The sequence below is a fragment of the Triturus cristatus genome, chromosome 9, assembly GCF_964204655.1.
Source record: "Triturus cristatus chromosome 9, aTriCri1.1, whole genome shotgun sequence".
NCBI classification, from domain to species: domain Eukaryota; kingdom Metazoa; phylum Chordata; class Amphibia; order Caudata; family Salamandridae; genus Triturus; species Triturus cristatus.
In genome coordinates, this window is record NC_140592.1 from 367,921,145 (window position 1) to 367,942,793 (window position 21,649).

The 21,649-nt window shown below is 48.5% G+C and overlaps 1 protein-coding gene across 2 annotated transcripts in view; it reads right to left on the bottom strand.

Annotated features, from left to right (window-relative positions):
- The window catches only part of RRP9 (ribosomal RNA processing 9, U3 small nucleolar RNA binding protein), a 153,736-nt gene that overhangs the window by 88,576 nt on the left and 43,511 nt on the right, over window positions 1-21,649 (bottom strand). For both annotated transcript variants that reach the window (XM_085625167.1, XM_085625168.1), the window contains exons 4-6: window positions 12,005-12,072; window positions 11,087-11,128; window positions 3,868-3,994 (exon numbers count right to left, since the gene is read on the bottom strand). In XM_085625167.1, coding sequence (XP_085481293.1) covers window positions 3,868-3,994; window positions 11,087-11,128; window positions 12,005-12,072 — 237 coding nt within the window. The remainder of the gene's footprint in view (window positions 1-3,867; window positions 3,995-11,086; window positions 11,129-12,004; window positions 12,073-21,649) is intronic.

Genomic DNA, 21,649 nt, shown 5'->3' on the forward strand with positions numbered 1-21,649 from the left:
TGATGACACCCCGGTGGGACGCGTTGCCCCAATTAACCCCTGGCATTTCAAGTGCCCTAAAATACGGGCCGGTCTCATCAAATCCATCGACAATTATTTTTTAGATAATGAAAACTCAGTAGACTCCCCGCAGACACTGTGGGAGGCCTTCAAAACAGTAGTACGTGGCGTAGCCCTCTCCCTTATAGCAGGGTCTAAAAAAGATAAGCTAGCGGAGGTCTCTGACATAGAACAAGACATTTACCGTCTGGAAAATGATCTTGACCCTGACCCCTCGCCGTAGGCCCTTCACGCTTTGCAACTCCAACAGGAGGCATATCGAGCCCTGGTCACTGACCGCGCCAAGACTCTAGGGCAGTGCAGATAAGAAAGGGTTTATGATTGGGGTGACAAAGCCGGGAAATTAATCGCCTGGCTAGACAAAAAGGAGCGAGCTAGCCGACTAGTTCCTGAACTAAGAGATCCTGGAGGATCAGCTATAGTGGACCCTCAGGAAATAGTTGACCGCTTTGCAGCTCACTTCCGTACAGTCTATCGCTCCAAAGCGCCATACACCGAAGCAGACTCCTCTGAATTCTTGCGTGACATCAATCTGCCAGTGTTGTCTGATAGTGACCGTGCTTTTATAGATAGCGCTCTTATAGCGGACGAGATCGCAACTGCAATCAGAACACTCCGCCCAGGTAAGGCCTTAGGGCCTAATGGCCTCCCGATCGAGCTCTACAAACTACGCCCTGATAAATTAGCGCCACGTCTGAAATCAATGTTTGAGACCTGCCTTGAGCAGGGAGCACTTCCCCTAGACCAGCGAATCGCGACTATCGTCGCGATCCATAAGGAAGGGAAATCCAAAACTGACTGTGCCTCCTACAGGCCTATCATTAATAAACGCTGAGCCCAAAATACTAGCTAAGGTGCTCGCTAATAGACTGATCAAGGTTATAAGTGGCCTTGTGCACCCTGATCAATCAGGGTTTATGCCCCGGCAAAATACTGCCCTTAATCTTCGCAGACTGCACGGGCTATTGTGCAGAGCGCCTACCTTGCGGGAGGACACCATTGTGGTCTCCTTGGACGCTACAATGGCTTTTAATACACTCGAATGGCCCTATCTATTCGCAGTGCTCAATAAACTGGGATTTGGGCCGGACTTTATTCAATGGGTGAGATTGTTGTACAGCTCCCCATTGGCCCAGGTAGTTGTGAACAACAGGAAATCTGACCCCTTTTTACTTAGTCGAGGGACACGTCAAGGGTGCCCCCTTTCCCCCCTGTTGTTCGCCTTAGCCCTTGAACCCCTTGCGGCCTGGATCCGCAGAGATGTAATGATCCGTGGATTGCGGTGGGCGGCCGGCTGGGAGAACCGAACATCCTTGTACGCGGACGATATTCTCTTATACTTCGCCTCTCCCAAAAGATCTCTTATTGCACTATTCGACATCCTTTCCGTCTTTGGCAGATACTCCGGGTTCGGCATCAACTGGCAGACGTCCCACCTCTACGTCTTGAGTGGGGAAGCCCCCCCCAATACCCCGAAACTGTCCCATATCAATAGCCTCAGACGGTTTTAAATATCTGGGTATTTTTATCTCACTAGCCAAAACCCTCCGTTTCACCTGAAATCTTGCCCCCCAGATACAACGACTAAAGCAAGACATTGCAAATTGAAAATCACTTCCCCTTTCCTTATTAGGGAAAGCGGCCCTCTTCAAAATGATGTCCCTACCCCGCTTTCTCCATGTTCTTCAAAATTCGGCAGATCCAGTACCAAATTCTTACTTTCAACAAATAGAGGGGCTCCAACGGGACCTGCTTTGGAATGGGAGGCCTCGTATTGCTCTTAAAAAGCTCACCCTCGGCTGGTTCGACGGGGGGATAGGATTACCCGACATTAGGAAATACTATTGGGCCTTACATCTAACGGCGATAAACCACTGCACATACGGGCGGCCCGATGACCCTGGGTATGGCATGGATAGGTACCTCCTTCCCAGCGGTGCCTTTGCTAAGGCCCTTTATTCCAAGCCAAACAGATACCCGCTCACTGGCCCCACCAAGCACTCCGTCCACATCTGGCACGCGGCAACCGCCTCGTTGGGCTGGACCAATAAACTGACCCTTTCCACACCCCTGTGGGACTCCCAGAAACTCGGGGACTTGGGCAACTCGCATGGTTTTGATAAATGGGACCTAATTGGCATTTCACATATTAGAGACCTATGGGATGAAAATGGCATTAAGTCTTTTGACTTCCTCCAACTTCAATATTCCATGGCAGACTCAGAGCGCTTCCGCTACTTGCAGGTACGTCACGCACTGCTAACGACACTACCTCACGACACTTCCCCACCTGACTATTCACCACTGGAGGACAGACTGCTAGATGGCTATCTGCCTGAGAGGGCCATCTCCTTAACATATAGGAAACTGATTAACAACATGGACGATCCACTGATGCCTTTGCGAGAGAAATGGGTGAAAGATGGTATAGAGTTGGACGATGAAACTTGGCAGACCGCAGTCTCCTCCCCCAAAACGGTTGCCATTTCGGCGCGCCTCCGTCTTGTGCAGCTGAAAATCCTACATAGGGTTTACATCACGGGACCCCAATTGATTCACTTGGGTAGTTCAGCAGATGGTCACTGCAGATGGGGATGCACCCAGCTAGGCACGTTCACCCACATAATTCGGCACTGCGACCCCATACAGGCCTACTGGCGAGACATTCATAACATCATGAGCCAGGTGCTCGGACTTCCTATACAGCTGGAAGCCCCCAGATGCCTCCTCAATATCTGAGAGCCCACCGACCTGAACTCACATGCTATACAATGGGCGACGCTGGGCTGCATGATCGCCAAAAGAAACATCGCTCAACTCTGGGGGGCGGCGCAAGCCCCAAGAGTCATAGATTGGAAAATCTGACCTCGACTGGTGTATGTTGAGGGAAAAGACGGTCTATGCAGCTCGGGGCTGTCCCCGAAAGTGGTCCAAGATCTGATCTCCCTGGAATGCATATCGAGGTTGTATATGAATACTGGACATTTATTAGCTCCTGGGTCCCCGTCTTTGTTTATATTTATATATATGTGCCCCCCCCCAGACGACCCCGAATGTGAGAGTTCCCCCACATCTTAACTCCCAACCCTCATTTTTCTAATTCTGTATACATTGATGCCACTGTACCTGTGTTGACGATATTAAATAGGTTTAATAAAAAGAATTAAAAAAAAAAAAAATAGTTAAGGAAGGACTACTCAACACCAGGATATGGGTAAACAGTATGCATTGTACTTTATGGTGGTGGCATCCAATGGGGTGTGGATGTTTTTGGTATATTAACAAGGCCTTCTTGAGGTCTTTGACCTCAGCTGGGATGACTACGGATGTGCAGTGGACTCTACATCGATAATATATGCCTTTTAATCTTTGTTGGCAGGCCTGACAAGAAGCAGCGAATGAGTGAGGTTAGCCTGGACCCACCTAGATTAATGGGCAAGAATGCAAGAGAAAGCCATTCACCTAAATAATCTCAGTAGCTAGTGAATCTATGCACCAGATAGGAAGGACAATGTGGACCAAAGAACAAGCAGTCAACCCTACTGGAATCCCCCAATTCAAAATCTAGTAAGCACTTCTCCAGTCTCCAATGGGCATTGAAACTAGCCAATGAAACTGTAACTAATCTATCCTACCTCCTTCTGAATTAATGACTAAAGCATGTTGAAAAAGAGAACTTCCAATATATTAACTTGTACCCAAAGTTCTTGTTTGTCGATTTAATTCTCACTGTAATTTCTAAAGAACACTTACCCTTAAGAAGAGCTACTCTACAGAAAATCCTTAAATTCTAAAAAAAATACTTACATTTAATTATAGAGCAATCTTTTGCAGAAGAAAAAATGTGCTGATCATCAGGGGAGATGACCAAACAGGTGATCGGTAACTGGTGACCTCGTAACAGTCTAATCTCTGCTGGGTCTGGAGGCTGTAACTGCAAAACAACCCAAAGTAGCCATTTATTATCGCGTAATAAACGACTAAGAGGTCTACAGAACAGAGTACAGGAATTATACTAATTCTGCAGGGTTCTGTACATAACATTTCAATACCACCATCATAAGTATTTCATTGGATACATTTATAGTGCTTTGCTTGGCGGAGACTGTTTGTTCACGTGGAAAATAAAACAGGTCGGGGAAGGAGTCCTCAAGAAATGCTTACAAAACATTCTCTATTCCTTTGGAGTTCACCTAGTAACCTTTCAGGGTTTCTAAATTAGAGGTTCTGCATAACAATCCAGAAGCACTCTGGTGATTCAATAGTGCCAGTGTAACTGAAAATGGCATGTTAATCTGCTTTACAAAAAACACACACATACATCCAGGTTAAACTGAAAAACGAATACAAATTTGAATCTCCGGTTCTAACTTAGTCTGAGCACCAACTCTTGCGATCACATATAAGGCAAGACTAGTAATTGACAGAAGACCATGGGAGTGCTCTGAATCAAGATCAGTTGCAAGTTATTGTTTATTAGTCATATTGTCAGAAAACTGTTGCAAGATTTTTTGCAACAGCCACTGTACTAAATAGCCAGCAATAATACTACATGGTCCAGGAAGCTGTTCAGAGTCAACAATCTAGTGTTACATTCTGCATGGAGTAAATGAATATTGCAGAGCTTTTCACTGAGTGATAATCAACTAACAGTGGAATAAGCATCATTTCAATCATCTCGATTCATCTTCACTCTCTAAATCTCTGTCGCTGACTGTAGGAAAGTGGCTTTATATATACTATTCCCAAATAGGTACAGTGTGTATAGGGTCCACAGTCCCCAGAGGCTAAAGTTAAATAGAACCTTACTCTCTAAAGTGGTAGCTTGGTCGAACAGTAAGGCAGTATCAGAGGACAGTGTAAAGCATTTGTTGTCCACACTCAGTCAGCAAATGGTCTCACACACTCAAGAACTGAACTCTAGGCTAATGGTTTGTATATAAAAATATATGGTTTTATTTTAGAACAAACAAGAGGTATCAAAATATACTTTCTCAGAAGGAGATGCTTTAGTTAAATACTTTGCAAATGACAATTGACTTGGAATGCAATAGTTACAGTTTGTTGCAATAGGCAACACAATTTCAAACAAAATAATACATTGAGCTCAATGGGAATTTTAAGTTATATGCAATTGATTACTTTCTGGATTACTTATCTAACTCCAGGACGGGATCCTAGATTCAGCCCTGGGACAGTTCTCGGAAACAAGTGAGTAAATACTTTTTAGTTACTGTTGTGATTTTTAAGCAATATTTTGCTATTATACAAGTTAACACTTAGAAACTTTTTCTGATCAAATTACCAATGTTATACTATGGAAGGAAATTCACTTAGCAGGTAAGTGGGGTTATGGTTACTTTTTCTAGGTCAGTGTTGGATCCTGGATCCAGCACTAGTGTACCACCTGTAAGTAGTTGAGAAACTGCGTTTAAGTTATACAGGCGATATTTAAGGAATATTTATATGTTTGCAAAATCGACACTTAAATTTCACAGAACAGTCAATGGTTTCCTATGGAAGAAAATTTGAGTTACGGGTAAAGTATGTTCTCGTTACTTTTGTAATCCAGCGCTGGGCTCCTAGGCTCAGTACTGGGACATCTATCTAAAACAGGTAAGTAATTACGTTTTCACAGTTGGTACGATTTTTAAAGAATATTTGTAGTTTGCAAAAATCGACACTTTAGAAGAAATTTTCACAGAAACAGTCTATTGTTTCCTATGGGAGAAAATTGAGTTAGGGGTAAGTACGGTTAGGAGTACTTTTCAGGGTCAGTGCTGGGCACCAAGATCCAGCACTGGGATCTCTAATAGCAGGTGAGTATTTCCATTTTCGTTACTCGATTGATTTTAAGTGAATATTTTAAAGTTTAGAAACTCCACACTTACAAGAAATTTCAGAAGAAGCCAGTCAATGTTAACCTATGGAAGAAGAGTGAGTTATCGTCTTTTGGGTAAGTACTCGACTGGCAGAGTTAAGGTTCTGGGCACAGACTCAGGGGTCTCCCAGGGTCAGGTAAGTACAGTTGTTACACACTAAGCAGCACAGGGGCAGCAGGGTGCAGACTGAGTTAGGCCCAATGTTATCCTACGGGAGGCAGGGAGGCCTTGGTTGGTGGCTGCTGACTAGCAGGCCACGTGGCCGTGAGAGCTGGGCTCCTGGTCACTTGCTCAGGGCAAATGGGGAAGTAGGTAGGAGTAGAAGTTGCACTGCCAGGGCCACTCGGGCGGCTGGGTGCAGGGTGCTTTTGAGTCTTCGGGCGCTCAATCGATTGCAATGGGAAAGCTCAGGGACGAACAAAGGCTGCAAGCTCGGGGACGAAGATTCTTCAGGTGTGCCCACCACTTCGAGAGGTAAGTTGGGTAGTTGGAGGATAGGTAGGTACCCAGGAGTCAGGCACAGGGGGCCACAGGGCGCCGAGTGCAGGGGTGCCTTTTGGGGGTCGGGAAATCTTACCCTCTGTTGATGGCGGTTGGGGGGGGTTCCTGGTTCTGAGGCTGCAGGCGTCGTCAGGAGCATCGAGGTGGGTCCTTGGGTGCCAGATTCGGGGTCACAGTCGCGGGGGGACGTCCTCGGGGTCTTTGTCCAGCACAGCCCAGGCTTGGCGGGTGCAGAGTGTGCAGGGTTTGCGGCTCCTGGCTGATGCCAGGGGTTCGGTACTTGCTTTGAGCAGAGCCACTGCTCGTGGGAGTCCCAGATGCTCAGAGTCCCAAGGTAGCCAGGTCCTCCGGGGTTTGTGAGGTTGCTGGCCACAGGAGGTGCGGGGATTTAGCAGGAGCAGGTTCAAGGGTCGACAGGCCGGTAGGGCTGGGGCCATAGCAGTTGGTGTCTTACTCTTCTTAGCAGCTGCACGGCAGGTCTTCTTTCTTCTTGATCTTCTTTGCTGTTTCGGAATCTAAGGAAGGAAGGGTCAGGGTGCCCCTAAATACTAAATTTAGGGGCGTTACAGGTAGGCAGGGACCACTGGGTCCCTGTCCTGGGGTGGGTACACCCCCTATACTGCCACTCTCCTGTGGGAGGGGGGCAGTGGCCTAGTCCTGATAGGGTAGGGCTCCCCATCTTCAAGATGGCGAGGGCCCGGAGATGTGCTTCACCTCGCCTCCCCCACCCGAGGGGTGGGGTTGGCAGGGCTGGCACATCCCCTGTCCTTACTTGGAGTTTCCTGCCTGCCTTCCCGCCAGAGTGGGGGGGTCAGAACCGGTGGGGGCCAGTTGCTGAGTACAGCAAGTAGCCTGGAGAAGCTCACAAAGGCCTTTGAAGCTTCCCCCTGCCCATCCTGGGGGAGACCTTGCACCTCGCCCAGGATGTGCATTGTTGCAGGCCTAGGAGAGCGGGGGCTCTCCACCCAGGTGTCCAGCAACAGGTCCGCTGTGTGGCAGCCTAGGCAGCCTCTCAGACAAGACGTGGATTGTAGATAAGGTTTCAGGGTGCATCTCTAAGAAGCCCTCTGTAGTGCATTGTACATTACATCCCACACTGGCATCAGTGCGGGTTGGTTTAATGTCCTGAGAAGTTTGATGCCAAACTTCAGTCTTCAGTGTAGCCATCATGGTGCTGTGGAGTTCGTGTTTGACGAGCTCCCAGCACCATATACTCTTAAATGGCAGCACTGCACTTAGAGCGCCCAGGAATGGACCTGGGTACTGTAGGGGCACAGGGCTCATGCTCCTGTGCCCACACCACTGGCATAGGGCACCCAGCTAGAGGGGTGGCTGATGTATGCCAGGGCAGTGTAGGTTGTGGGCATGGCACACAGGGATGTGTGCCATGTCGACTCGGTTTTGTCTTGTACCCAGACACTCAGCCTGCAAGGGCAGTAAGTTCGTGTTAGGGTACAGGGCCTCCAAGGGTGGCACAGTAAGTGCTGCAGCCCTTAGAGGCCTTCCCTGGTCACAAGGCCCAGGGTAGCTAGGGTTCCATTTACCAGGGGCTGACATGTGGCCAGGGTTTGCCAATTTGGGTTTTAGGTTAGGAACATAGGCCCTGGGCACCTAATTGGCAGGAGTCCAGGGCACACTCAAAGTACATTCAGCAAGTCAGCAAAAAGTGGGGGCATACCATGCAAGAAAGATGGCACTTTCTCACACTGACATGATGCGTTAAAATTTTATTTGCAGTAGTTAAGCTCAATAATAAACATTCTGTGTGAAATCAGTGCTGATAAACAGTACTTTATTCCTTATTTAAAAGGATCTATTTCAATATAAATCTCATTGTCGCCGCCAGGCATGATGAAGTGTTATGACTTCAATAAACATTTCCATGATGGATAACTAAAAATACTTTAAAGTTTTCCTTTCTCCATGACTTGATATTTACTGATAAAGATGACCACAATTAGATTTGCAATTGCATCTCTATCAAAGGAATCAGCTGCAAACTAGGGACCATTTGATGTAGGATCACAGTCATTAAGCCAAACAGATAACGGAAAAGGCCTGGATATTCTCTCGAGTCTGATTCTAGACAACAGTAGCTAGTAAAGGTGGCTGTGTTGCATTGGGGGAAATGGGAGCATTTCTTAGTAAGCCTGTAGTGACAGTTTAACGCTTAGCTCGTTTGATAGCATAGTATGGTACACCATACAACACATCTAACTTTGAATTATTTAGAAGCTACAGGTGTGCTAGAGCGGTAATTAAAAACCAGCTATCGTTATCACCTGGTGGGTTGGGGGGGGGGGGTTTAAGCAGGAAAATACGTGTACCGGTTTTCTTGGACATAGGGACCTCTTTTAGGAAGAAAGAGATGGGGGTCTCTTGAGCACCATTTTCGTGCAGAGAATGTGAAGGGGCGTTGTGACCTGAAAACCAGTCTCTTGCTTACGCCATCAGCAAAGGTAACAGCCAATAAAGGCAGCTTCTCTATGGGTTCTATTTGAAGTCATGGAAATAACTACAGTAAAGCTCCCACAAGGCAGAGATCTTTACAAGGAGGGAAGTAGTTTATTTTATTTTTTAATGAACTTTCCAGGAAATAACTAATGACTGGTATGGTAGAAAAAAGTCTGAGCACTTACTGATAATCACAGTAAGGTGTACCCTAATGTCTGCAGGCCATATTTTACTAGGTAGGAGAAATAAGTCAATACTGCTTGTCCTAGCAAGCATTGAGGTTAATAGATCTCTTGAAACACCGGATGCAGAACCTTTTTAATGTGGAAGCATAAGATACCCTGGTAGGTGGGTCCTTGGTCACCTTAGGCAGCAGAAGTCTGGCTTTCAAGCTCATTGCCTGTAAACTGAGATGGAACAGCTTTCCTTGTTCTGTGGGGAGAAGATCCATCGTGATGGGCAGTTTCTTGTCTGGCATCTCAGACTTCTGAGACCCGAAAAATAAAAATACAACTGCTATGGTCATTCAAAATCACTTTGACAGTAGATGCCTTAAATTGGTTGAGAACCTTTGTTATCAAAGCTATGGGTGGAAAGACCCAAGGAACTTTCTAGGATAGCTTAAACGGGCTTTGCTCTTGGATACAGTTCATTCATAGCGCTTGAGCATGTAGAATGGGTAGATTTTGTGGCTTGCATTTGTACACAAGTAGATTTCAGGGTAGACTAAGTATTGTAAAATGGACCACAGCATCTCTTTCATCGGAATCCTTTGTGGTTGTCTTGAAAAGGTCTACTTGCTGAGACATCTGGTACATTCGTCTCACACCAGAGGCTCAAAGTAGCTCTAGATGAACATGCCCAGTCCCCACAACCCATTGGAGGCAAGAAAGTTTCTGCAGAGTGAAAACCAAGTTGCACTGGCCTAGCTATGCTTGTTAGTATATTGATAGGAATTCGGGATGATGTTTTCGTAGATGGCCAGTAGTATTCCCTAATTTAGACTTTACGTACGTGTCAATCATAAAAATCCAAGTAAGGGAGCTCCTGCTACCAAAAAGAAAACAAAAGTTTTATGCCAATGGTATACCGCAGACCAACTTATAAAGTGCCTGGCTCCAGGAACTAGAAGTACATGCAGATCAAAAGCTATCTGGGTTTAATTTAGGTTTTGATCAACAATATGAAATTGAAAATTGACTGATCTTGTATGACTTTAGACAACTTCGATCAGCTTGCAAATTGCTTGTATGAATATGTCCTTTATTTGGTGCGAATTTGTCCTGCTCACTTTGGCAAACATATTGGACTTCTAATGTGAATTAAATATTTTGTATTCTATTGTGTCTCACTGAAAAGGTGAGCTCTACAACTTTCGTTCTCACTAATCATAAGGCCCAGATCTGGTGATCTTTCTACTACCCAATAAATAATGGATCGACTAGGCAATGTAAGGCAAAGTACTAAGCTTTGAAAGCTAAACCAAAACTAGATTACAGAAGTACTTGGGTCAAACCTTCGGCACCCTGTGAAGGGCTACACTTCGAATCTCACGGTCTTAGTTTTTTCAAAAGCCCAAGTGCCTTGCATAAAAGATGCCGCATCCCCCCCCCCCCCCCCCCCCCTCCATCCCTTTCCACAGAAAAATGCATTTGTCAGGGAGAATCTCGATGAGAAAAGGAATTCTAGAAATGCTGAAGGTGATAGGGCGAGGAGAGCAGTCTGCTACCTCAGAAGACTATTCGTGTACATTACAGCATGATTTTTAAATAGGTCAAGCCCGGATTACTGTCATCAGTATTTGTACTCCACTAACTTTGCCCCATCCCTTTCTCCCCTCATATAAAACCAAAAGACCAAGGCTCGCTAAAACAAGGCATGAATGTGCTATCTGGTGAAATAATAGTTTTTGGTAAGACCACTCAAAAGACAAGGCTCCTTCCTAATCCCTTGCAGTCTTGCCCCTCAAACACTTTTTGACCCCTTTTTGCCATTTTGGTATGCACTATAAAACCGTGAATTTGTACCGAACATGTTTTATATGTCTTGCGTTTATTTTGAAAAAAACATTTCATATAAATACAACTGAATCTGTACAATACATGTACAAACATATTACACATATACATAAAAAAATTAATTCTCCTGTGCAATACTTCAAATCAAGCTAACAAACTCATTGTGCTTACATCTTTGGCGAGAAGTCTCTGCAGTTTTCCCTTCTGCTCTATCTGTAAAAGAAGAAAATATAATCAAGTAGAACGCAAAGAGGTTCATCAACCACACACAATGCTTTTGGTGTACCAGCGCAAGTATAGTTTGCTTAACTAGCGCCTGAAATAATTTGCTCCTTCCTCAAAGAGCAAACTGGAGCCATTTTAGTTGTGATATGATGCCTCTGGAGAAGAAATGGTCATACTAGTTAAAATATCAACAGTACATGGTAAAATATGTGCAAGCTCAAAGAAGTTAACTACAATTTCAGCATTTACATATTAGTATCTCTAATTTAGTACAAAAGAAAGGCTTGTAGAATAAAATGAAGGGTAAACTGCTCAATTGAAAATAATGAGTTCAGAAGCTGTTACATGTGCTGGGCTTGGAGGAAACTGCAAAGTGGAAAACAAGGGTGTGGTCCGTCACAGAACCTCGAAACTCTGGAGGTTCAAAGCAGCTAGCAGAGTGATAGTTCAACCGATCCCGGGGTGAAGGACTGTGTATGGGGGGTGGAACAGGAGTGCGATAGCTCCTATATTTCAAACCTTTCCAGAGCTTCAACATCTTGTTTGAAAGTCACAATGTCCAAACTTATAGTTGCGGCTCATTTTAGCAGCTAAGATAGTATTTCATAGCTCCTTGAACCGTTACGAGACTGTGCTGTACCCTACTATTTTAAAGTTCAGAAAAAAAGGACTCGGGAGCTGCAGTCTGTAACGGCACTAGCATGCAAACACGAGAGGTACGACATATCAATTCAGGAGCCTACTCTCCAAACCATCACTTTGGCTGGTTGTGCTTTACATGTATTCACTTACATCAAATGCACACGAGTCATGGTTTCGCATTCAGCTTATACCCATCCTGTACTGCTTGCAGGTACCACTCACCACTTCCTCCTCCAGCCGACCAGCGACCAGGTCTTGGCCAAACGCCTCATTCTCGGCCTTTTCTTCCTCTGTGCAAAAGTTAAAAAATATGGGAATAAATGGTACAGGAACACAGTCACAGAAAGGGAAGAGCACAGGCATTCAAATACACATAAGTGGACAAACATGCAGGCACAAGTGCCCGGCAACCGCAGAAAGCCATGCACATACATATAAAAGGAATAAACATGGTGTCACAAGAATAAACACACCATTTCACTCACACGTGTGCATGCACACAGTAGGAAGCAGGCTCTGTATATACTATTAAAAAATGAGGTAGTGTGCACAGAGTCCACGGCATCCCCAGAGGTATAGCCGAGACTAAATTAGGTAAGTACGAACAGCTTTCTTTGTGGTAGCGTGGACGAGCAGTTCGGCTTATTCAGAGGGTGTGTTACGCATTTATTGTATTCACTCAATCAAGGACTGATTTACACACACACACCGAATCCGAACCAATTAGGCAAGTATAAAAAAGGTATACTTGGGTTTTATTTCTGAACCAAGGAGGACTTGTCACAGGCAAGTAAAATATATTCTCAAATGCAAGACTGTTCAAGAAAATGCAGTTGTGATTGAAGCTGCAATCGTTACAGATTTGTATATGCTTTAGAAACAGTCTAAAGAACAAGTTACTTACCTTCGGTAACGATGTATCTGTAAGAATGAATATGCTACTTACCAGTATGCATCTGTTCTTGGCATGTAGGGCTGCTGACATTCATATCTGTGCATAGATCGCCGCCTAGTGTTGGGTCCGGATGTTTGCACGTTGTTGTCCTGGAAGAGTCTTCGAAGCACCCTGCACCCATCTGCCCCAGTGCTGCTGGTGGTGCAGCTCCTGTGTTGTGTGTTGTCTGTTGGCCCTAGAATTTTTTGGCACCAGTGTCAGTATCTTGCATGGCTCTACGTTCCTGGCGCGGAACGCTAGAAACAAGAACTGACAGCGCGCGAGGGCGGCGTCCAAGTACTCCGACTACGTCATTCCGGGGGCATGACGCCGACGACTGACGCGGAGCCGCAGACGACGCCTAGCGACGCGCAAGGGGGTATTGCTGACGAAAAATCTTCCGGATCCAGTCTGACGCCTGGGGATATTCTAAGGTGAGGAATCTAACTAACTAATGTGTTCGAGGCATGTGGGCTGCTGACATTCATATCTGTGCATAGATCGCCGCCTAGTGTTGGGTCCGGATGTTTGCATGTTGTTGTCCTGGAAGAGTCTTCGAAGTATCCTTGGATAGGTGACTCCTCCCCTGGACTACAGTGCGCATGGGCATCCTCTCCATCCTCAGATTGTTTTTCGCCATTGTGGCAGTGATGGAGTAGATACAGAAAGTGATGACCATGCTTACAGTAATTCTGAGAGCTGCAGCTGCTACAGGCGCCGGGGAGGAGGGCGATATGAATGTCAGCAGCCCTACATGCCAAGAACAGATGCATACTGGTAAGTAGCATATTCAGTTCGAGGCATGTGGGGTGCTGAATTCATATCTGTGCATAGAATGTATAGCAGTGCCCTCTATTAGCGGCGGCTACCAGTGCCAGCTGCAGCGGTCTGAAAAAGGGTTTTGAGAACAGCCGGTCCTACAGCTGCCTGCTGTTTTGATTGCACATCTACACAATAGTGTTTGGTAAATGTGTGTGTAGTGGACCAGGTGGCTGCTCTACATATATCATGCAGGGGAATATTTCCTAGAAAAGCCATGGAGGCCCCTAACTTACGTGTTGAGTGGGCTCGTGGGGGAATAGTTAATGTGCGTTTTGCCTTTTGATAACAAATTTGGATACACTTAACTATCCATCTGGCTATCCCTGCTTTGGAGATGGCGTTACCTTTGTGGTGTGGGGCAAAGGCAACGAACAGTTGTTTTGTCTTCCTAAAGGGTTTGGTCCTGTCGATGTAATACATGAGGGCCCTTTTGACATCTAGTGTGTGGAGTGCCCTTTCCGCGACAGTTTGTGGGTTTTGGAAGAAAACGGGCAGTTCAATAGTTTGATTCATGTGGAACTGCGATATTACCTTGGGCATGAATTTGGGGTTGGTACGTAGTACGACCCTGTTGGCATGAACCTGTATAAATGGCTCTTGAACCGTTAGTGCCTGGAGTTCACTAACTCTTCTTAAAGAAGTGATCGCTACCAGGAAGGCTACTTTCCAGGTGAGGAATTGAATCTCGCATGAGTGGAGAGGTTCAAAGGGTGGACCCATCAGGCGTGTGAGGACCAGGTTGAGGTTCCACATTGGAGCTGGTGGGTGGCTTGGTGGAATAACTCGTTTGAGTCCTTCCAAGAATGCTTTGATGGCAGGCACTCTGAATAGAGAGGTGCTGCCTGGTTTGTAGATAGGCTGATATTGCGGTCAAATGGACACGTATAGAGGTGTACGCTAGATTGCATCGGTATAGGTGTAGGAGGTAACAAATGATGTTTTGGATGGATGCGTCCAGCGGGTTAATGTCATTATTACCGCAGTAAATAACAAACCTTTTCCATTTGGCTGCATAGCAAGCTCTTGTAGTGGGTCTTCTGGCCTCCTTGATGATGTCCATACAGTCAGGTGGCAGGTTGAGGTAGCCAAACTCTAGGACTTCAGGAGCCAGATCGCCAGGTTCAGCTGTTGCGGATCTGGGTGCTGAATCTCTCCATGGTTCTGCGTCAAATGCGCGGGTGTTGATCCGCAGCCTTTGATGCGGCACCACGGAAAGTTCGAGGAAGGTGGTGTACCATGGCTGGCGTGCCCACGTAGGAGCAACTAGGACGAGTGTCAGGGAGTGTTGTCTGAGTTTGCGAGCCACCAGCGGTATCAACGGTGCTGGGGGAAAAGCGTACGCAAATCTGCCGGACCAGTTCATCCCTATTGCATTGCCCTGCGACTGCGGATGTGGGAACCTGGCGGCAAAGCTTTGGCATTTTGCGTTTTCGCTTGTGGCGAACAGGTCTATCTCTGGATGACCCCACTGCTGGAAGTACGGCTGGAGTACTGATGGGTGTAACTCCCACTCGTGCATCTGGTGGCTGTGTCTGCTGAGCAGATCCGCCATTTGGTTGTCCTTGCCGGGGAGGTGTTCCGCCATGAGGAACATGTTCCTCGGAATGGCCCACTTCCACATGCTCTGAGCCAGATGAGACAACTGTGGAGAGTGCGTCCCTCCCTGCTTCTGTATGTAGTACATTGCGGTCATGTTGTCCGTCCGGATCAACACGACCTTGTTGCACAGATGTACTTTGAATGCCTTCATGGCTAGGAAGATTGCCATCAGTTCCAGCACTGTGTAGTGGAGTACATGAGCTCCCCATCCCTGGAGAGACGCGCCCGCTGTCAGTACTATTTGTGGAACAGGCTCCTGGAACGGTCGACCCTTGCAAAGGTTTTGTGGATTCCACCAATGCAGAGAGTTGTATGCCCGACCGCTCACCAACACTAGGTCTTTCAATTGTCCTTGAGCCTGATTTCACTGACGTGCCAAGCACTCCTGAAGCGGGCGCATATGTAGTCTCGCGTGTGGGACTATGAAGATGCAGGAGGCCATCATGCCTATCAACTGCATGAACACTCGCGCCGGAAGGGAGTGTTGAGGTTTGAACTTTGAAATCAGCATTTGCATGCTGTTGATTCTCACCAAATTTGGCTGAGCTGTGGCCGCCAGAGTGTCTATAGTCGCACCTAGGTACTGTTGTACGTGTGCGGGCTGTAGATGGGATTTTGGGTAATTTAGTGAGAACCCCAGACTGTGAAGGAGGTGAATGGTGCGGGACATGTGGCTGGCACATTGCTGGGCTGACTTTGCTTGAACGAGCCAGTCGTCCAGGTAAGGGTAGACGTGTATGTGCTGTCTCCGTAGATGTGCCGCCACAGTAGCTAGGCACTTTGTAAACACCCTTGGTGCCGTTGTCACGCCGAAGGGAAGGACTCTGAACTGGTAGTGCTGCCCTTGAACAGTGAACCTGAGGTATTTTTTGTGTGATGGGTGAATGGGTATGTGGAAATGCGCATCCTTGAGGTCCAGTGTGGCCAGAAAGTCTGCCTGCTTGAGCAGCGGGAGGACTTGCTGTAGAGTGAGCATGTGAAAATGCTCGGAAAGAATGTATCTGTTTAGGGGTCTCAGGTCTAATATAGGTCTGAGTGACCCGTCCTTTTTCGGTATTAAAAAGTACAGGGAGTACACCCCCGTACCTTGCTCTTGGACGGGTACGACCTCTATTGCGCCTTTTAGAAGCATACTGTGCACCTCCTGCTGTAAGAGCGTTAAGTGCTCTGAGGACATAGGACGGTTTTTTGGAGGTATTGTGGGTGGAGTGGAGGTTAGTTCTAGACAGTAACCGTATTTGACAATATCTTTGACCCACCTGTCCGTGGTGATGGAGTTCCACGTGGACAGGAACCTTTGTAGCCTTCCCCCGACAGGTGTTATGTGGTCGGGAGAGGGCGTCACTGCTTGTTCTTGGGGGAGGACCTGGTGTTGCCGTAGCCGCGTCCTCTGCCCTTTGTACTGGAGCCACGATATCCACCCCGGGTGTTTTTATCGTAGGTGGTTTGGGTATTGCCTTTGCTGTATGTCTGCTGTGACCCCTGCCCTCTACCTGCTCCCCTATTTCCGGGGCGACGAAAGGAGCTGCTCCGAAAGGACTGAGTCTGGAGAGCCCCCATGGACTTTGCAGTGTCTGTGTCCTTCTTTATTTTCTCAAGGGCCGTGTCAACCTCCGGCCCGAATAAATAGTCGGGGTTGACAGGTTGGTTCAGTATATAATTTTGCACCTCAGGTTTGAACCCGGAGATTCGCAACCAGGCATGTCGTCGCAGCATGACGCTTGTGTTTATGGCCCTGGCCGCCGTGTCCGCGGCATCTAGTGCACACTTGATGGAAGCATTTGTGAGTAGCTGTCCCTCTCTGATAAGAATTTCTGCACCTTCTTTGAACTGGTCAGGGAGATGTTGGAGTAGTTGCTCCATTGTATCCTAGTGTGCTCTATCGTAGCGAGCGAGGAGCGCTTGAGTGTTGGCTATGCGCCATATGTTGGCAGCCTGTGCGGCAACTCGCTTGCCAAAGGTCTCTAAAACCTTGGACTCTTTGTCCGGGGGAGGAGCGTCACCTGTTGATTGCGAGTGTGCCCTCTTGCGAGCATTCGCAACGACAATGGAGTCGAGAGGTAATTGGCCTCTGATGTAAGTAGGGTCCCCAGGTGCTGATCTGTACTTTTTGTCGATCCTGGGGTTTATCACCCGTGCCCTGGTGGGTTCCTTGAAGATGTCCTTGGCTGGTTTGAGGACTCCTTTGAGCATGGGCAGAGTCTTTACATGCCTTTCCGAGGAAGCGAAAGTGTCCATAAGGAAGTCGTCTTCCACGGTGTCAGAGTGAAGCTGCACGTCATGATTATTTGCAGCACGTTCAATAAGAGCGTTGAACGCTGCAGTGTCCTCTGTCGGAGATGTTTTCGCTCCATAGAGTTGAGGGTCCTGTGCATCTAGAGGTGCACTGGGGTCTGCAGGGTCGCCCCAAGTTTGATCAGGGTCCTGTTGGTCATCAGGGTCCATGTCTCCGTGGTAAGGGACTTGGTCATCCATATAGTCTGCCAACGCATCCGTGTCGGAGTGTGTGGGAGAGAATGATAGTGGGTCTTGGTAGGGCGAGTCGAAAGATTCGCAAAGCACAGGTTCTGAGTCCACAGGCAGCTTTCTCTTTAGTGGGATCCTGAAAGGGTCCAAGGGTGGCTCTGAAGTTATCCTCCGGTCATGGATAACCATCCTGCCGGTGTTGGCGTCGATGTAACGTGACGGAGATGTCCCAGCAGGTGTAACCGTGGTGTGGGTGACCCGTGTCCTGAGTTGGAACATTTTCTGGATCGTGGATGGCGGCAGGCCAAAAGTTATGTTGGCTGGCGCCGAAGAGGCTGTTTGAGCTTTTAGTGGGCCGGAGCCCGATGTGTCCTGGAGGACCGCTTGGGTTTTGCTGCTTTGTGCTGCAACGGTTCGCGCGTGAAGCGCTTTCGAGGCCTTAGCGCCCACCAGGTTTGTAGAGGCGGCCGTGGACTTTTCGGCGCCGGTGGGTCATCGGGTCGAGGGGCGGAAATGGCCGTCGACGTCTTCGATGCAGGAGGCTTCGGTGTTGCCGTGGAAGCGACGTGAGACGCAGCAGGTGGTATGACCTTTGGTTTAGGAGTCGATGGTGTCGGCGCCGAGAGCCGAGCAGGTTTGATGGCACCGAGGGCCTTTTTCCGAATGCCGACTCCGGCGTCGGCCGCTTCAAGTTCGGCACCGAAGTCTCGCTTGGTGCGCTCGGTGCCGATGCGCGTCGCTGGCGTCGAAGGTGTGGAAGGCCTCGATCCGACTAGCGCCACTTTCGGTTTCATTTGTACCGGTGCAGCTTTCGGTTTCGGTTTGGTAGAAGGGAAACCAGCCGGTGTAGGTAATAATGGCTGCCGCTAAACGTCCGAGGCCGGGCCCGAGGGCGGGGCCGAAGAACCGCGGGATAGGTCTCGGGTAAGGCCCGAAGGCGATCCCTCGACCGGAGCCATAGACTGTGGCACTGGGCCCTCGTCAGTCTGAACGGGTAGGCCTTGCTCGTCATTGGAGCTACTTTCTTCGGCCCCTAAGGCCTCATCGTCGTCTCCTACCTCGGCGTTGTCTTCATCTCTGCGAAAGAGTGATTCATCGACGTCGTCCGAACCGGAGTCATGTTCGGAACCCGGATTGGAGGGTAGGATTTCCAACTCCTCGACATCTTCGGCGTTGAAGATGTCTGCCGGGGCCGGTGCCGCGTGCTGCGCTTCGAGTCTCGCCGCTCGACGATTCCGTAGAGTCTTCTTGGAACGGAACCGGGCACAGGCCATGCATGTCGATTCGTCGTGGTCCGGCGACAAGCATTTGTTGCACACCGGGTGGACGTCGATATGGGGATATTTCGCATTGCATACCGGGCACCTCTTGAATGGTGTCCTCGACTCCATCGTCGGTGTCGTCGATGGTCAGGTAAAAAGCGAAAAGTTGTTTCCGAAGTTAGTAAGCTAACAGGTAGGGTCGAAACCGATCGAGTGAACAGTACCGACGTGAACTAAAGGCCTTTTGGCCTCGACTAACTTTTTCCTAACTGGAGTTAAGATAGCACATCCGAACCCAATGGCGGAAAAAAACAATCTGAGGATGGAGAGGATGCCCATGCGCACTGTAGTCCAGGGGAGGAGTCACCTATCCAAGGATACTTCGAAGACTCTTCCAGGACAACAACGTGCAAACATCCGGACCCAACACTAGGCGGCGATCTATGCACAGATATGAATGTCAGCAGCCCACATGCCTCGAACACGTTAGTTAGATTCCTCACCTTAGAATATCCCCAGGCGTCAGACTGGATCCGGAAGATTTTTCGTCAGCAATACCCCTTGCGCGTCGCTAGGCGTCGTCTGCGGCTCCGCGTCAGTCGTCGGCGTCATGCGCCGGAATGACGTAGTCGGAGTACTTGGACGCCGCCCTCGCGCGCTGTCAGTTCTTGTTCCTAGCCTTCCGCGCCAGGAACGTAGAGCCATGCAAGATACCGACACTGGTGCCAAAAAATTCTAGGGCCAACAGACAACACAGGAGCTGCACCACCAGCAGCACTGGGGCAGATGGGTGCAGGGTGCAAAAAGGCCACTGGGGGCCCTGTACATTTCAATAGAGACCTTCGATTGTGCAAAGTTGCTGCAGGCTTGGGCAGGGAGACTACCTGAAGGCGTTCACAGGCTGGAGAGGTAAGTTGGGTTCTTGGGAGATGCCTGGACACCGTCAGTTGGGCCACCCAAGACTGTGGGGCATCAGGTGCAGGGGTATGTTCTGGCATGCGGTTTTCTTACCAGCTCTTCAGGCTGAGGCTGCAGGCGTCATCTCAAAGCTTGAGGGAGGTCAGGGATCACCAGATATCAGGTCAGTATCACTGGGGAGGCCTCCTTGTGGTTTTGGGCCACACGAACTCTGGCTAAGGGCATCGGGTGCAGAATCCTGGAGTCACCAGAATACGGATTCTGTGGGTGAGTCTTTGCTTGAGCAAATCCGGTGTTCACGATAGGCAGTCTGCAAGAGGGTTGCAGGTCAGGTGATCTGGGCGTTGCTAGCTGCTGGACTCCACTCGCCGGGGTTCTTGCTGTAGGCAGGTCGTAGATGGAACAGGCAGGAAGGGTTGAGGCCAAAGAAGTTGGGTGGTACAAAAGGGGGTGGTGATGGACAGAGCATCAGAACCAATCAAACACTCACACCCAGTCAACAGATCTGGGTTTGATCCATCACTGTTCTTTAGCCCACTCTGCCACCCCAGTTCAGACATGGCCATATTCAAATCAGTCTGACCCTGTGCCTCATGGGAACAGTCCAGCCCGAACTGCCAAGCCATGCCTTCCCTGGACCGGAAACAAGCTTCCTAGGACCGGTTTCTGGCATTTCAGCTGTCTTCAGCCAGGCTTTCTTGAATCCAGTGGCAAAGTGAGCAAGGGACTCACGTCTGAGCATACCCTGCCAACTTATGGCGAACAAAGCGGTACAAAAGGGGGTGGTGATGGACGGAGCATCAGAACCAATCAAACACTCACACCCAGTCAACAGATCGGGGTTTGATCCATCACCGTTCTTTAGCCCACTCTGCCACCCCAGTTCAGGCATGGCTTTACTTCCTGGATCAGCATGGCTCTTCGGTCCTTCTTTCTTCCTCTAATCTGGGGAGGAGAGGTTCATGGTTGCCTTTAAATACTAAATTTAGGGATGTTTAAGGGGTCCCTTCCTTGGGGAGGGTACATCCTGTGTAATGCCACACTCCAGTGGGCAGGGGCATGAGCCTCTCCCTAACTGGTGGAGTCCCCCCATCTTCAAGACAGAGGGGACGGAGATGTGTGCTTCACCTCGCCTCCCCCACCTGAGGGTTGGGGTTGGTAAAGGTGGACACACCACTCATCCTAGCTTGGTTTTCCTGCAGATTCTTCCACCAGAAGTGGAGGCCAGAAACGGTGAAAGCCAGCAGCTGGGGGCAGCAAAAGGCTTCCACAGCTTCCACAGGATGACAAGCCTTTGAAGCTTCCCCTTTCGTGGACCCAGCCCATCCTGGGGGAGGAGGCATGACACTACTGCCCAGAATGGCCTTTGTTTCTGAACCCAGAGAGAAGAGGCTCTCTACCCAGGAGTCCAGAAACCTTTCTGGTGGTGGCAAATGGCAGGCAACCATTCAGAAACCACACCAGGGCTGGTCGATTTTCAGGGGGCATCTCCAAGATGCCCTCTGAGTGCATTTTACATTACGTCTGACACTGGCAGTGTGGGTTTAATGTGCTGAGAAGTTTGCTACCAAACTGCCCAGTTTGTAGTAAAGCCATTATGGAGCTGTGAAGTTCGTAAAAACAAACACCCAGACCATATACTCTTGATGGCTTTCCTACACTTACAACATCTATGAATGGACTTAGACACGGTAGGGGTACAGGGCTCTTGCCACCTTAGAGTAGGGAGCCCTGCTAGAGGGGTGACTTACTATGCCTTAGGCAGTGGGTTGCAGGCATCGCACACAGGGATGCGTGCCATGTCGACTCTTCACTTTTCTCTCAGCCAAAACACGCAGCCTGCAGTGGCAGTGAGTGGGTGTTAAG